The 15256-nt window shown below is 44.8% G+C and overlaps 1 protein-coding gene across 1 annotated transcript in view; it reads right to left on the bottom strand.

Annotated features, from left to right (window-relative positions):
* Positions 1 to 251: 251 nt before the first annotated feature.
* SCD5 (stearoyl-CoA desaturase 5) overlaps positions 252 to 15256 on the bottom strand; it is a gene marked incomplete at its 3' end in the record, with an annotated part of 155576 nt that continues 140571 nt past the window's right edge. Inside the window, exons 4-5 of the mRNA XM_082837823.1 lie at positions 4267 to 4499; positions 252 to 442 (exon numbers count right to left, since the gene is read on the bottom strand). Of these exons, the coding sequence (XP_082693949.1) occupies positions 252 to 442; positions 4267 to 4499 (424 nt within the window). The remainder of the gene's footprint in view (positions 443 to 4266; positions 4500 to 15256) is intronic.

A 15256-nucleotide genomic window follows, 5' to 3' on the forward strand; every position in this document is an offset into this window, starting at 1 on the left:
TAGCTACAGCAATTAAATCACATGTCTACGTTCTAGTGTTAAATCATAGTTACACTGACTTTTAAAAAATTATTTTCATTGAGAGTTGTATCTTGACATTAGTTTGAGACAAACAAAAAATTCCCAAACCGCGTAGACTCCGTTCCCTCCCCACCCTGTACCCCCTCCCACGATCCAATGAACAAGAGAAGTGTAGTAACAAAGGCCATGAACCGAGGCGTTGACAGCGGATGTGGATAGCGCTTCCAGGGTCAGGCGCTGCCCTCTCCAGTTCTGGCTTTCCGGGCTTCGATCATCGGCTTGGTTGCCCGTTTGCGGTCAGTGGCCAGTCCCAGCCAACACATGAAGTCAATGAACCAGGTGGTTGGGTTGAAATTTAAGCCAAATTCACTCGCAGAGTAGTCAAAGGGAAAGGTGTGATGGTAGTTATGGAAGCCTTCACCTGGAAGACAAAGTGGGCTTGAAATAACCCAATCAGCATCTCTCTGTAGAGCTTTCTAAAAATCACTCATTTATTACAAGACACTGTGTCAGGCTCCAGTGGGGAGCAGAAGACTTGCTGTCTGCCCTTAGGAAGCGTTCACTCAGTTGGCTAGACAAACTCAATAGGAACAGAAAAATAACAATAATCAGCACAAAGTATCAAGAGTAATTTTCCCTGTGGATTGGTGACATGCTCCCACGACTTCAGAGCTGTACTTCTTAAGCTAAATGCCAAATGGCTGATAACAGATCATCATTTTGCTGTATGTTCATAAAAGGAAAATAGCCTCTGTGGATTGAAGTAATTAAAGGAAGACTTCCTGGGAGAGCTTGGAAGAGATAAATGATAATCATTCTGATAGGTGAGTGAATTAAGGAGTTGGATCTTTAAATATCCAAAATCTGCCTATATATTATTCTACCCCTCACAGTGAATAGCTTTTCCTCCCTTACTTTTTCCCCCCACTAAGCTGTTTTCAGGAAAAGTCTCACAGCTTCTTTCTTTGTTTTCTTTTTAAAAAACAGCTTTATTGAGATATAATTTACCATACAATTCACCCATGTAAAGAATACAATTTAATGGCTTTTGGTGTATTCACTGAGCTGTGCATGCATCACCACAATGAATTTTATAGCATTTTCATTACCTAAAAAGACACCCCACCTCCCTTAGCTGTTGGCCCTTAACCATCCCCCCTCCCTCCATCCCTTCTTTCTTTCTCTGTGTTGGTTAATTTTACATTTTTTGTGTGTGTGTGTGTGGGATCTTCCCGGACCAGGGCATGAACCCGTGTCCCCTGCATCGGCAGGCGGACTCTCAACCACTGCACCACCAGGGAAGCCCCTAATTTTACATGTTAACTTGACTGGCCAAGGAGTGCCCAGATTAAACTTTATTTCTGGGTGTGTCTGTGAGGGCGTTTCTGGATGAGATTAGCATTTGAAGCAGTGGACTCAGTAATGTAGATGGTCCTCCTCAATGTGAGTGGGCATCAGCCAGTCCCTTAAGGGCCTGAATAGAATCAGTGGTGGAGGAAGGAGGAATTTGCTCCCATTTTCCTGACTCACTGATTGAACGTCTATCTCATCTTCTCCTGCCCTCTGACTGGGATTTGCATCATCAGCTCCCCTGGTTCTCAGGCCTTCAGACTCAGACTTAATTATACCACTGGCTTTCCTGGGTCTCCCGCTTGCAGACAGCAGATGGTGGGACTTAGCCTCCATAATCACATGAACCAATTCCTCAAAATAAATCTCTCTCTCTCTCTCTCTTGCTCGCTCCCCGCCCGCCCCCCCCGCCGTACACACACACACACACACACACACACACACACACACACACACGCGCATGCACAAACAGAATACATCTACAATTATATAGATACAGATATCCTACTGTTTCTGTATATATGTATATATAGAGAGAGATTATGAGCAATATTATGTATATATTTATTTGCATATATTTATACATATACTGTTTCTGTTTCTCACTTTTACTAATACTAATACTAAGCCAATAAGATTGGCTTATTCTGAATATTTCATATAAATGAAAACATACAATATGTAATCCTTTGTGACTGCCTTCTTTCACATAGCATAATGTTTTCAAGGTTGTAGCAGATATCAGTACTTCATTTCTTTTTATTGCTGAAGAGTACTCCACTGTATGGATATACCACATTGTATTTATCCATTCATCAGTTGAGGGACACATTTTAGCTGTTATAAATAAATAATGTTGCTATGAACACTCATAAGCAAGTTTTTATGTGGACATACATTTTCATTTCTCTTGGGTATAAATCTAGGAGTGGAGTTGCTGGGTCGTGTAGTAACTATTTTTAACCATTCAAGGAACGGCCAGATTCCTCCTTTACTTCTTAAGTGGCTACTGGTCATCATACAGTTCTTCTATTGACCACATTTGAAAGATTCTGCTCTACAATGAGTATATCAGATGGATCAGTCTGTTGTCTGCAATTTTCTGTTTAATTTAGGTCTTTTCTAACCTGGCCCTCCACCCCATCATTCCTAGACTAGAGTACTAGAGTTTTCCCCTATTTTCAGATACAGGCACTGTTGTAAGAACTCTGGATGTATTCCCCCATCTATCATACAGTGGGTGTAATAAGAGTCTTCCAAGGACCTTTATCAAGAAAGCTGATTTGAGAGTCCAGTATTGACCTGGACAAGCTTCAAACCAACACCCAGTTCTTCAGGGCCTGTGTCATGGCCTCATTCTTTGGGTTCCCTGGCCCACCATCCCCTATGTAAGATGGTAACAGTCCCAGAGTGCCCACTCTCGTCTGCTCTCAGAGTTACCACTGGATGTGGCTCCCCTCGTTACAATTCTTATAGAAGATGAAGAGTGAGAGGAGGAGAAAACAATAGGAGGGATCAGGAAACTCACACTTTCTCTCTGCTTATCCAGTTATTCCCATAGCTAAATTTGGTGTTTATTCCACCTTATATTGCTCTTGCCAACACAAGATCCCTGTGTGATAAATGGGTGACCCTAACACCATGATGGCAGAGACCCATGGCAGAGGGATGCAGAGACTGTTTCAACTTAACAGCAGGAACCTCCCTTCCTGGGTTTGATCTCTGTACTCAAGGCTCAGGTTACCCAGGAGACTGAGTTGCTTCTATCAAGATACAGCTATCATTTATTAATCACTTACTGTGTGCCAGCCACCATGCTAAATTCTTCAAAGGGTATTAATGCCTATAATCCTCACATAGCTAAGCTATCTGCTATGATTATCCCCATTTTTAAAATTTATTTATTTTTGCGGTACACGGGCCTCTCACTGTTGTGGCCTCTCCTGTTGTGGGGTACAGGCTCCGGACACGCAGGCTCAGCGGCCATGGCTCACGGGCCCAGCCACTCCGCGCCATGTGGGATCTTCCTGGACCGGGGCACGAACCCGTGTTCCCTGCATCGGCAGGCAGACTCTCAACCACTGTGCCACCAAGGAAGCCCGATTATCCCCATTTTAAAATGAGGATGGAAATGCACAGAAGGGACAAGTAACCTGCCTAAGACCATACGGCTAGTAAGAAAAACAACATCCCCGAAGGCTTGTTTCCTGCTAAGCACTGCTGCAAACAGTATGTATTAACTCACCTAACCCTCCGGCGACCCCAGGCGGAGGTCAATGCTACTATATATTATCCCCGCTTTACAGATGAGAACACACGGTATGGAGGAGCTAGATAACTTGCCCAGAGAGTAGGTGGAGGAACCAAGACTCAACCAAACCTGTCAGACTCCAGAAGCCTTGCTCTTAACCATTCTGTGGTACCGTGAGATGCCAAGGTCCCGATTCTCCCCATCCCTCTGTTTGCAGGCCTTTTAATTAATTAATTTATTTTTAAGGTCAGCCAAATGATGGACAGCTGAGGCTATAGCGGTCAGGGCAGTTTGAGAGAGACATCAACTGCTACTACTCCTTTAGGAAAATTTCCATGGTAAAAATAAATAGCTACTAATTATTGATCACCTACTATGTACCAGGCACTGTACTAAGCAGTTTATGTATAGTATCTTAGTTAATTCTCATAACACCCCTATGAAGCAGACATTCCTGTTCCCATTTCACAGGTAAGAAAACTGTAAATCAGAGAGAGTAAGTGGCTCGGATTCTAACGCCAAAGCCCAAGTTCATCCCAGTTTACTCCACCCCATTGCCTCTCTTTACAGATTCCACAAAACCACTGAGAAGCCTAGAAGATCTGAACTGCCACTCCCCCCACTGGCTCCCACCCCATACTCACCGATGGCACCCAGGGTGACGAGCGGGTTCTGCCGAGGGCTGATGTTCTTGTCATAGGGCCGGTTTCCATACATGTGGGCGACACTGTTGACCAGCCAGGTGACATTGAGTGAGATGGTGTAGCGGAGGATGGAGGCCAGGAAGTAGGAATTCCACAGACTCTCTCCCCAGATGCACCAGGGCACCAGTGTGGGGACCATGAAGCACATGAGCACCACGCTGATCTTGTAGTACCTGGAAGGCAGGATGTCATGCTATCATTGGGCACCTGTTGATGGTGGCGGGGATAGGTGAGCAAGCTGCAGGGAAAGTCAGCAGTGGCACTGCTCAACTCCTTCAGCTCTTGTGCCCTGTTGTGTGGGGGTCACAAACCCAGATACCTACAAGGGCTAGGTAGGTAACACAAATTTGAGAATTAGGACAGGCAGAAGCGATAGGAAGTGGAAGGCCCCGCGGCATACTTCAGAATTTCAATATAAAATCATGAAACCCATGCATCTTAAAGCTGCATTTGTCCTCCAAGCCGCAGAAGGATAGCTTTTTAACAGCTTTTCTTTCTTCCATCAGTCAGTCAACCTGACAATCAGGTTTTTTTCAATAATTTCAAGAAATATCCTGTATTCCTTGAATAATTTTCAGGCACATGATTCTATACTAACTTAGCTTGGTAAAAGGTAAACAACCCCTCCCCTAAAATGTTCTCTGTCCCTCTGAGATTACATTCCAAACCAGCTCAAAATAAACTAAGTATAGGAACAGGCACAGCCACATAAAAAGTAAAAATTATAAAGAAACCATCAATAGTTGGATTCCTGGGTCTGTTCATATAGCAAACGTTCCCTGAGCACCTCCTGTAGGCCAGGCCCTGAGTACTAGAGGTACAGAGACAAATTTGACACAGTCTCTGCCCCAGGCCCCAGTCAGGTGAAACCTCCAGCTGTGTAGGACCAGCTCTAAGTAGGCACAGGAAAGGGGCTCTGAAATGAAAATGTCCAAAGCTGCCCATTCATAGCTGATTCCTCCCTGACCTGCCTTCAACTGACCAAGCTTCTGGGAGGCCTCTGTTAAGATGCACATGTATGAACTTGGAGGGAGCACAGCGTGAGGAAATGAGACTAGGGAGGTGGAAGGCTTTGGCCTTGAGCCCAGATCTGATTCTGGATGCAAAACAAGCCTCTTTTTATTCTTTCACTCTCCTCTTGTTCACAGCTAGATGGTTCCCCAAAGCAGAGCATGAGGCAAGGGCTTGTATGTGGGTCGTTTATTGGGGAAAGTGAGCTCAAGTTAACAGGAATAGGCAGCTGGGAAGTGGGAAACGAAAGGAGGGAAAGTCAAGATGGGGGTGCCCACTGCTACAGGCAACTGAACTTGGACCTTGATGGGACACATTATACCTCAGAAGTATTCTCTCAAGGAATGAGAGAAGGCACTGTTTTCCCATTGGCTCCAACTCTTCCTTGGTCCAAGGGCCCCCATGGGATGTCAGCTCTCTCACACTTCCAAGTTTGCTTGGGTCAGAATGGCTGAGTGTGGTCCACGGGCATCTCAAGGGATGATGGCAGAGAAGTCAGGGCAGGAAGTAAGAAATAAGCAGTACAGCTGAGCAAGGTGCCATTGGGTTACACCTGTGCCACCAGGTGGCTGCAGGAACAGCTGGAGTGAAAAGGTGGGCTGAGAGTACGAGGTGTGCGTGAGAGGTGTCCAACACAGGCAGTAATTATAATACCTCCTGGGGTTCTTGTGAGGATCAAATACTAATAACTAATGCATACCGTGTGCTTACTATGTGTCACGGCTATTCCGAAACCTGTCCATGTACTGGCTCATTTGATTCTAACAAAAACTTCAGGAGCAGGGGACCATTAACATCCTCATTTTACAGATGGGGAAATTGAGCACTGGAAAGGTTATGTAGATGGGCCAAGGTTACAAGACTAATAAGTAGTAGGACCAAGATTCAAGTCCAGGCAGAAGCACTTCGGAGACTATCATGCTATTCTGCTTTGCAAATAAAATCGTGTATGTAGGGGCTTCCCTGGTGGCGCAGTGGTTGAGAGTCCGCCTGCCGATGCAGGGAACACGGGTTCGTGCCCCGGTCCGGGAGGATCCCACATGCCGCGGAGCTGCTGGGCCCGTGAGCCATGGCCGCTGAGCCTGTGCGTCCGGAGCCTGTGCTCCGCAACGGGAGAGGCCACAACAGTGAGAGGCCCGCGTACCGCAAAAAAAAAAAAAAAAATCATGTGTGTAAGTGTGCTTCGCAGATTGCTAGCTGCATGTGAAGGTTGGTTCCCATATAATTATCACTGTTTTTATTGGGCAACATATTAACCCCTCAACACCCATTTTCCAGTCGTTGGCATACAATATGACTGCATTTTAGTGGAAGGAGGGTGCCCAGGAGGTCAGAGGAGAGGGTGTGGTTGGAGGGGCAAAGACAACAGACAGTGGAGGGACTGGTGGTCTGAGGTTGGGCTCCCGGGAGTCCCGCGCAGAAGGCTTTTGGAGCGTGTTTTTGGGAGATGCTTACAAGGAAGGGAGGAAGGCAGGATGGGCCCAGGCAGAAGCTCATCCACAGTGAGCTCCAGCAGATCCAGTAGAGCCGGATGGCTCTTTTAGAGCTGTCCCAAATTGTAAGGTATCACCTCATCATCCGCCACTGGCCTCAGGGTGCCTCCTGGGCTGGGTGAACATGTGGGCAAGGGCAAGCCCTAGAAAGGACAGCAGCCAGGGTTGGGGGCATCAGCTGAAGAGGGGATCTGGGTGAAGCACACGGGCCCTGACCAAGGGCCCTGGGAACTGGTGTGAGTGCCTGTGAAGAGGCAGAGGCTCTGAAGGGAAGCCCAGAGGCGACGGCCTGCTGAGGCTGCTCCTCGAAGGCACCTCTAAGGAGCACAGGAAGCAGCTGAACGTTGCCCACAGAGGCATTCTGCAACTTAAGTGCTTCCTTCTCTCCCTCCACTCTCTGGGCTGCAACCCAGTACCTTTGCAAAGAGCCTCTGTTAGTCCTCATTTTGCCCCTGGAAAGGAGACAGAAATCACATGCTGACAGCTAGCTCGGTGCTGGATGCCGGGCTAAGCATGCCACAGGCTTTCTCTCACTTACTCTTCACCGCAGACTCAGGATGGACGCACTCTGGCAATGAGGATGCTGTAGCTCAGAGGGGCCATGGTTCCCCCGGCCCTTGCTCTGACTCTGCTCTGCCCCGACCCTATGGAATCCGCCGCCTCTGGTTTGACTGCAGTCTGCAGGCTTCGGCTTCCACTCATGCCCTGCCGCTTCTTCTGCCTTCTGAACTGTTAGGGAAGGCTTCTGCCTGCCTGGGCTCTGGTTCTAGAAGCTCCACTTCCCAGAGGGGGCTGGGTCCCCGTGGAGGGAGAGGGCCAGCAATGGGGCTTCCCAAGTGGGAGGAGAAAAAGGCCTTGCCTGCTAACACAACCACTGTCCCACCAAATTCTCTCTTCCTCAAAACAAGATGCTCTTTAAAAATCACTGCCCTCATTCCAACAAAGCTTTAGCAGATCTAACTATAGGGTTGCTCTCTGACTGCTCGGCCTGTATTCTGCTAGGGTTTCTCTTTGTGTGTTCAATGCAATGGATGGAAGAGGAAGGAATTTTTAGGCGGCACAGTGAGTCTGGGTGGCATTGCCAGTGAGACAGGGCTTGATGCTGATAACTGTGTAAAAAAATCTCCCCAACCATTTCAAATGGACTCAGCGTATCTTCCTGTGCAGCCGAGTACCCCTTCCCCCTGGTCTTCGTTTAATTACAGTCACTGGCCTTCTTGCCTCAGAACAAGTGCTGAGATGGCTCCCCTGCTTCCTTGCTTAAGAACACTCAAATCTTGGCGCCCTAGCCAAGGGTCCACAGGGCAACACCACAAAGTCTCCACCCCTAATCCTTCCTCATTGAAATATTTTCTTTCTTTAGCTGGTGGTAGGGAGGAAGACTGGAGAGGGGCCACTGATACTGCTCTTTTTGCTAAATGGGCTTCTTATGTTGTAAAGCATCATAGAACAGTTAACTACCCAACTCTGCCACTGTCTTTCTGTGTGATCTTGAGTAAATTATTTAATCACAGTGAACCTCAGGTTTCTCTTTTGTAAAATGCGGTACTGACAAATTTATTGAGTGCCTACTATGTGCCAGGTACTGTCCTAGCATTGGAGATATAAAGTGTATAAAACAAACAAAAATCCCTGCCCTTGGGGAGCAGGGGTATTTTGGTAGGGAGATTTTATATATATATGAATATATATATATATATATATATATATATATATATATATATATATATCTCCTCATATGCATATATATATTCTGGTAGGAAAGAAAGTTAATAAACAATATAAATAAATAAAATATAGAGCATGCTATTGGTAAATACTACAGAAAAAAATAAAGCAAAGAAGGAGAATATGACATCAAGGGCAGGTGTTGAAATTTTAAATAGGGTGTCTAGGGAAGGACTTCCTCACACTGTAGCTTTTAAGTAAAGACTTGATGGAAGTGAGAAGTTAGACATGTGGCTAAATAGGACAGAGGATTCCAGGCAGAGGAAACCACAAGTGCAAAGGCCCTGAGGCAGGAATGTTCCTGGCACATTCTGGGAAGAGCAGGAGCATTGGGGCTGGAGCAGATGAACAAAGGGAAGAAGTGTAGGAGATAAGAGAATAATGATGGACCACATCATGGAAGGGCTTGTAGGTCATCATAGGGTTTCACCCTTCACTTTGACTGAGATGGAGCTCTGATCAGGTTTTGATTAAAGGAGTGCTGTGATTGGACTTATCATTCTGAGTGTTGTGTTGAGAAGGGACTGCAGGGGAGGGCAGAAGCAAGGAGGCAATTAGGAGGCTGCTACAAAGCCTAGCCAAGAGAGGGCGTTGGCTTGAACCAGGATAGTGGTGGCAGGTGTGAGAAACAGTCAAATTCTGGATATATTTTGAAAGTAGAGTGACAGGACTTGTTAACAGACTGGATGTTGGAGAGAAAGGAGTCAAGGGTGACACCAAGGATGGAGATGCCATTAGCTGATATGGGGAAGGATGGAGGAGCTCAGTCTTAGACATGTCAAGTGGCAGATGCCCATTAGACATTCAAGGGGCAATGTCAAATGGGCAGCTCAACAGACAGGTCTGGAGTTCAGAAGTTATCTAGAGATAGGTTTTGATGGGAAGAGATATTTGGAATGCATCAGTATATGAATGCATGCCACTCACATATATACATATATATTTTCTCGTTTGAGTTCCACAAGAGTCCTATGAGATACTTTTTATAACCTCACCTTTTTGTGTGTGTGTGTGTGGTACGTGGGCCTCTCACTGTTGTGGCCTCTCCCGTTGCTGAGCACAGGCTCAGGACGCACAGGCTCAGTGGCCATGGCTCACAGGCCCAGCTGCTCCACGGCATGTGGGATCTTCCCGGACCAGGGCATGAACCCGTGTCCCCTGCATCGGCAGGTGGACTCTCAACCACTGCGCCACCAGGGAAGCCCATAACCTCACCTTTGTAGGACATTTACGGAGATCCAAAGTGGTCATGAGACTTCTCCAAGGCCACACTGGTTGTGCAGAACATAGGCAGGCTTCAAATTCAGTTCTTAAACCTAATTGTCTGCTCCCTCTAAGTATAACCTGCTACTTAGCTTACCAGGAGAAGGTCATAGGGGAGAGGTAAACTGGGTTGGAGTGTGTAATCTAGCTGTTGCCTCATGAATTGCACATCTTTAAGTAAAAATACTGTCTCCTCAAGGTCAGAAATAGACATGTTGTCCACTCCAGCTAGACTGAGCTTCTTCCCATTCCTTGGGCACCACCTTCTTTCTGTCCCTGTATCTATGACACTCTTCCCCCAGCCTGGCTGACTTGGCTTTTTCAGTTATCAGTCTAAATGTTCTTCCCTCTTGGGGGATTTCCATGGTCCCCTTGGACCCGGCAAGGTGCCTCAGCATGTTGTACTTCTCAACTCTCAGTATTCATAAATACTTGCTGGCTTAGCGGGCAGTCTCACCTGCTAGACCAGTGGCCTCAACCCTAACTGCACATTAGAATCAACTGGGTGAACATTTAAAAACGACTGATGTTGGGAACTCACTGTAGACCAACAGAATCCAAATGAATCCAAATTTGTGGCCTGGGCACTGATAGTTTTAAAGCCTCTCCATTGCAAACATTGATCATGGCCTCCCTATAATCCACCCCACCCTCTCTTTCTTGCTGAAATGCCCTGATATTGTTCAGATACCCAACTGTCCTCCTTGCAGCCATGTCCTCTGGGGACATGGGTCCTGATTGGTTTCAGGCAGTCAACGTTGATCTCATTCACTTTGCCAATAATAAATTTGGGAATTGGGCAGTAGTGGCCAATAAGATATGAGGGAAAGGATGGCTAGTTTTTGAAAGGGAGATAAGTGTTAATGAAGATGTAGGGAAATCGGAAGCCTTAGCATCCTTGGTGGGAATGTAAAGTGGCGCAGCTGCTGCATAAAGCAGTTTCTCAGAAGGTGAAACATCCAGCAATTCCACTCCTATGTATCTGTTCAGACGGTTGGAAGGCAGGGACTTGAACAGGTATCAGCACACCAATGTTCACAGAAACATTATTCACAATAGCCGAAATGTGGAAACAACCCAAGTGTCCATTAATAGATGAATGGATAAACAAAATGCTGTCTATCCATACTATGGAACATTATTCAGCCATAAAAAGGAACAATTTTTTGATATATGTTACAACATGGATGAAACTTGAAAAAATGCTTAATGAAATAAACCAGGCACAGAAGGGCAAATATTGTTATGATTCCACTCATATGAGGAACGTAGAATAGGCAAATTCATAGAAAGGGAAAGTAGACTAGAAGTCACAGGAACTGGAGGGAAGGGGAAAGGAAGAAGGAAGTTATTGCTTAACGGGCATAGAGTTTTTTGGGGAATGATGAAAAAGTTTGGGTATAGATAGTGGTGATAGTTATACAACATTGTGAATATACTTAATGCCACAGAAATGTACACTTATGAGTGCTTAAAACGATAAATACTATGTTGTGTATATTTTACGGCAATAAAAAAAGAGAGAGAGAGATGAAGGAATATTTTCCTTGGTAACACAAAGAGCTCAGAGGCAAAGATGGCATCTCTTTTTTCACAGTGACTCCTGGCCCTGCTCCAGCCATGCGTGACTATGACAGGAAGAAGGCTCAGAAAAAAGTAGACCCCTTAGGTTGACGGAGCAGAAAGATGGAAAGGCTCTTGAGCCACAAAACTAACCAACCCTAGAGTGGCTTTATCCCTGAGATCTTAGTCTGAGACAAGCCAGGCAGGTCAAGATCTCCTGTGGGGTAGCTGAAAGCCTTCTGGTATAACGTAGTAGACACTGTGATGTGCCATCCAGATCTCCTCTCAGGATCAGAGGGCTTCATCTCCCAGTGGATGGCAGTGCTGCCTCTGTCTTGCCCTAAGTCACGTCCTCTCCCAACAACCCCATCCAGTGACTGACCTAGAAGGGCAGTAGTCCATTACCCAGGCCAGGTCCCATTGCCCCAACTCACCATGACTCTGAAAGTCATCTCCACTTCAGAGCCCCTACAGGGTTGGCTGAAGCCTCCACTGAGATCAGTTGAGGCTCAGCTTCTTCCCTTGCTCAATCCTGTTTCGGTCCCTTCTTCCACAGGTGGTGACCCCAATGACCCTTCCAGTAATCTCCAATAAAGTTTCTACAATGTAACCTCCATCTTGGAGGCAGCTTCTGGGTAACCTGTCTTGCCACATGAATCTACTGCAGGGCCTGCAGAGTCCAGCAGAAAGCCAGACTCTTCAGAGTCTAGCACAGAGACTCGCACATAGCAGGCACTCCTAAATATTTGTGGAATGATTACATGAATGATCCTTTTTTCTTTTTTCTGAATGGTTAGTCAATGATGAGTTCTCAGCTTCTCAGGAAAATAAAAACACTACAGTGACTTCAGTAGGGCTCGAAGTATGAGAGATAAGATGCCAAGGTTTCCCCAAACAAACAAACAAACAAAACCCCCACAAACTGCACAATAAACATTCCACTTGCTTTTAATTGTGTTTATAAAAGTCAACACCTCGAAGAAAGACATTCGTGCTCATTGGGACCCAACCCCCAGCTTCCAACAGGTTTCACTGTGAGGCTACCTACCTCCAGTTTAAATGAATGATTTCTGAGCATGCGCTGCTAGGTTATTCTCTGGGCTGCCAAATATGGTAAATTTTTGGCAGTATTTAAGGTTAACAGCCAGTCTAACAGGTTTGGTCCTGGTTTGGAATGTGAGTGGCTTCTTCCTTTCTGTGAACACTCAGATGGGAGTTATCTGATAGGAAAGATAGGAGATAGAAGAAGCCTCCTAAAATTATCAAGCGAGAAAGAAAAAGAAAGGGGTAAAGAAAGAGAGAAGGGGCGGTATGAACCTGAGAACGACCCAGGGAAGTGTAGCTCTCCTTTACAGATTTGAAACCAGAGATCCACATGTTTAAGCCAAAATCACAAAAGCCAAAGCACTCAAGCTCACCTTACAGGTAACTCTGGAGCAGTTTCCTAGAGCTTTAAGGTGAGAGCTTATAAGAATAGGGTGTTGGAAACCTTTCAGTTCCCACCTCACAATTCCTCATGATACCAATACCACAGTGGGAAGATCGTTTTCAGCATTTAGATGAAGATAAGAAGTCCATTTTCACACAATCAAATACTATCACGCCATGCCCCCATCTAAGTAAGCTTTGATTAGAGGACACAGATATTGACATGGGCCCTAACCTTTCAATGCTTTGAAGAATATGCTTATTCCAATAAACTGGATCACATGAAACATTAAAGACAGGCTTGAGACCAAAAGTTTGTTCTATGGAGAAGAAAGAATTTGGGATTTCATATATATATATATATATATATTTCAAACCTGGGTGTGATAAGCATATTAAAACTCTCATTTTTCTTTAGATGAAAAAGAAATTGCTGTTCTCTGTCTGCAAGCATTTCCTGTTGCTTGACTAACTAACCCTAAGCACAGCAGTCCGGAGCTGCTGGTGTGTGAGATCTTGAGAGTGAAATCGATTAGAGTATGAAGGAAGGGGAAATGATCTGCCGACTTCCAAGCAGGGCTAGCCTCAGGAAGTGTGAAAAGAAGCAAATACAGTGGGTGAGAGGGAAATGATAGCCCACAAATGTGTCGTAATGATGAGCGATGAGCTGTCACTAGCATCTTGATTAAATATGTTTGGTTTTGTGATTTCACTTACAGCCGAGCCAGAAATTCATCTTCCCTACAGTTTTTGCATCTTGTAGGGGACCAGCCAAAATTATCTGGGTGCTTACCATAAACATTAATTTAGAGGACAGATGATCCGCTCTGGCAGCTTGTAAATGCATGGACCATTCTCTCCTTCTTCTTTTGTCTCTTCTTTTATCACCCACAGGAGGTGGGATATGTGATTCGTTTGGATGCAGATCTGAAGATGGAAGCCCGCTGATAGGGAAGCTCTTTGGAGTTTTTCAGAAAATCTTCCAGATTCTTTGAATTGTTTCAGTTGAAAACAGGCTTTGCGGCTGTGTCCCTGAGTCTGCCTCTCCAGTGCTTCAGTGTCTTTAAGTGAAAGTGTTCATGATGGCCGCTGAAGTATTCTCAGAAAATCTTAATCACTCCAGATTTGTCTTTGACCCTCAATTAGTCTTGACATCACTTCCCCGGTGCTACTTCATGATAAGCATTCCTGTAGAAGAAAATCTTTAATTAGACTATCTAGATGCATAATCCTCATCTTCTGGATAATTCCTTCCATGGAGGAACCAGAGATGGCAAACGGCTGCTCCATGAAAGCATCTCCTTTGGAAACTTACAATGCATGGGAAAAAAAGACATATTTTTATTTTCTCTCCGACTTCAGCTTTATTTGCTTTTGAGGTCTGAATGTGGAGGTTAGCTGCATCCATCTACTTGAGTTTAATTTGTCTTTGTATAAACAGCTTGCATGAATTCACTAGGCAGCGGTTCAAAAGATAAACATAATCGTTTCAGAATTTTAGCATAAAAGAGCATTATTCCTACCTCATTAACAATGAAGTGCTTGAAGAAAAATGCCCAGGCATATATTGATTGCTAAGACCGTGTAAGGAAGGTTAAAAGGACTTTTCCTTTTTCAAAGCTTTGATTCCATCATAATATGCACAGGACAAGTTCTTTGAGGACAGGATTTGTCTTGATCTAATTCACATCATTCGTAGTTCCTTGAACACAAAATGCTGGTTAACTCAGCAGGTGCCCAGTAAGTAACTGAATTGTTGACTTGCACGATGAGCATCCATCTGTCTTTGGCCAAAGCAATTGCGTCAGTTCACCTTTGTAATTTTTTGATATTTAGAGCTTCTCTAGTCCTCTCCAGAAATTTAAGTTGATTTGACTGGATGTCATTCTGGGTCTCTCTTGAGGATTCTTTGTCTGCCCTTCCTCCCTCCAATTCTTCTCCCTCCCTTCCTGATTCGTTATCAATCGTTCTCAGTAAGTTATAGGAACGACAGACTAACTCCTGATGATATGCAGGATAGGATGACTAAAATGAACAACTACAATCATTTACAAAATAATTTTTAAACAAAGTCACTGCATGTCCACTTTCTCTCTTAAAACTTCACACTTAAAACTGCATTCCGCTTTGACACTATCTGAGATAAACTGAGCATCACAGGAGAAAACATAACCATTTTCTCTAATCTGGGATCCATGAAGTTGTATGCAAACTCTTCTGTGTATTCCCATTTTTCTGGGGTTCAAAGTCCATAGCTTTCATCAGATTCTCAAAGAGATAGTCAATTCCCAAAGAACGAAAGCCCAGTATATTAGTAAGGTAACTACTTTTTTCTTTGATGATGCTGTTGTTTAACTTTGATTTTCTGTTTCCTTTAGGATCTGGCCTAAGATTTAAGTAAGAAAAATTTAATTCAATTTAAAGGGTGGTCCTTGTATTTTTTT

This window comes from Leucopleurus acutus (assembly GCF_964270905.1).
Source record: "Leucopleurus acutus genome assembly, chromosome: 4".
NCBI lineage: Eukaryota > Metazoa > Chordata > Mammalia > Artiodactyla > Delphinidae > Leucopleurus > Leucopleurus acutus.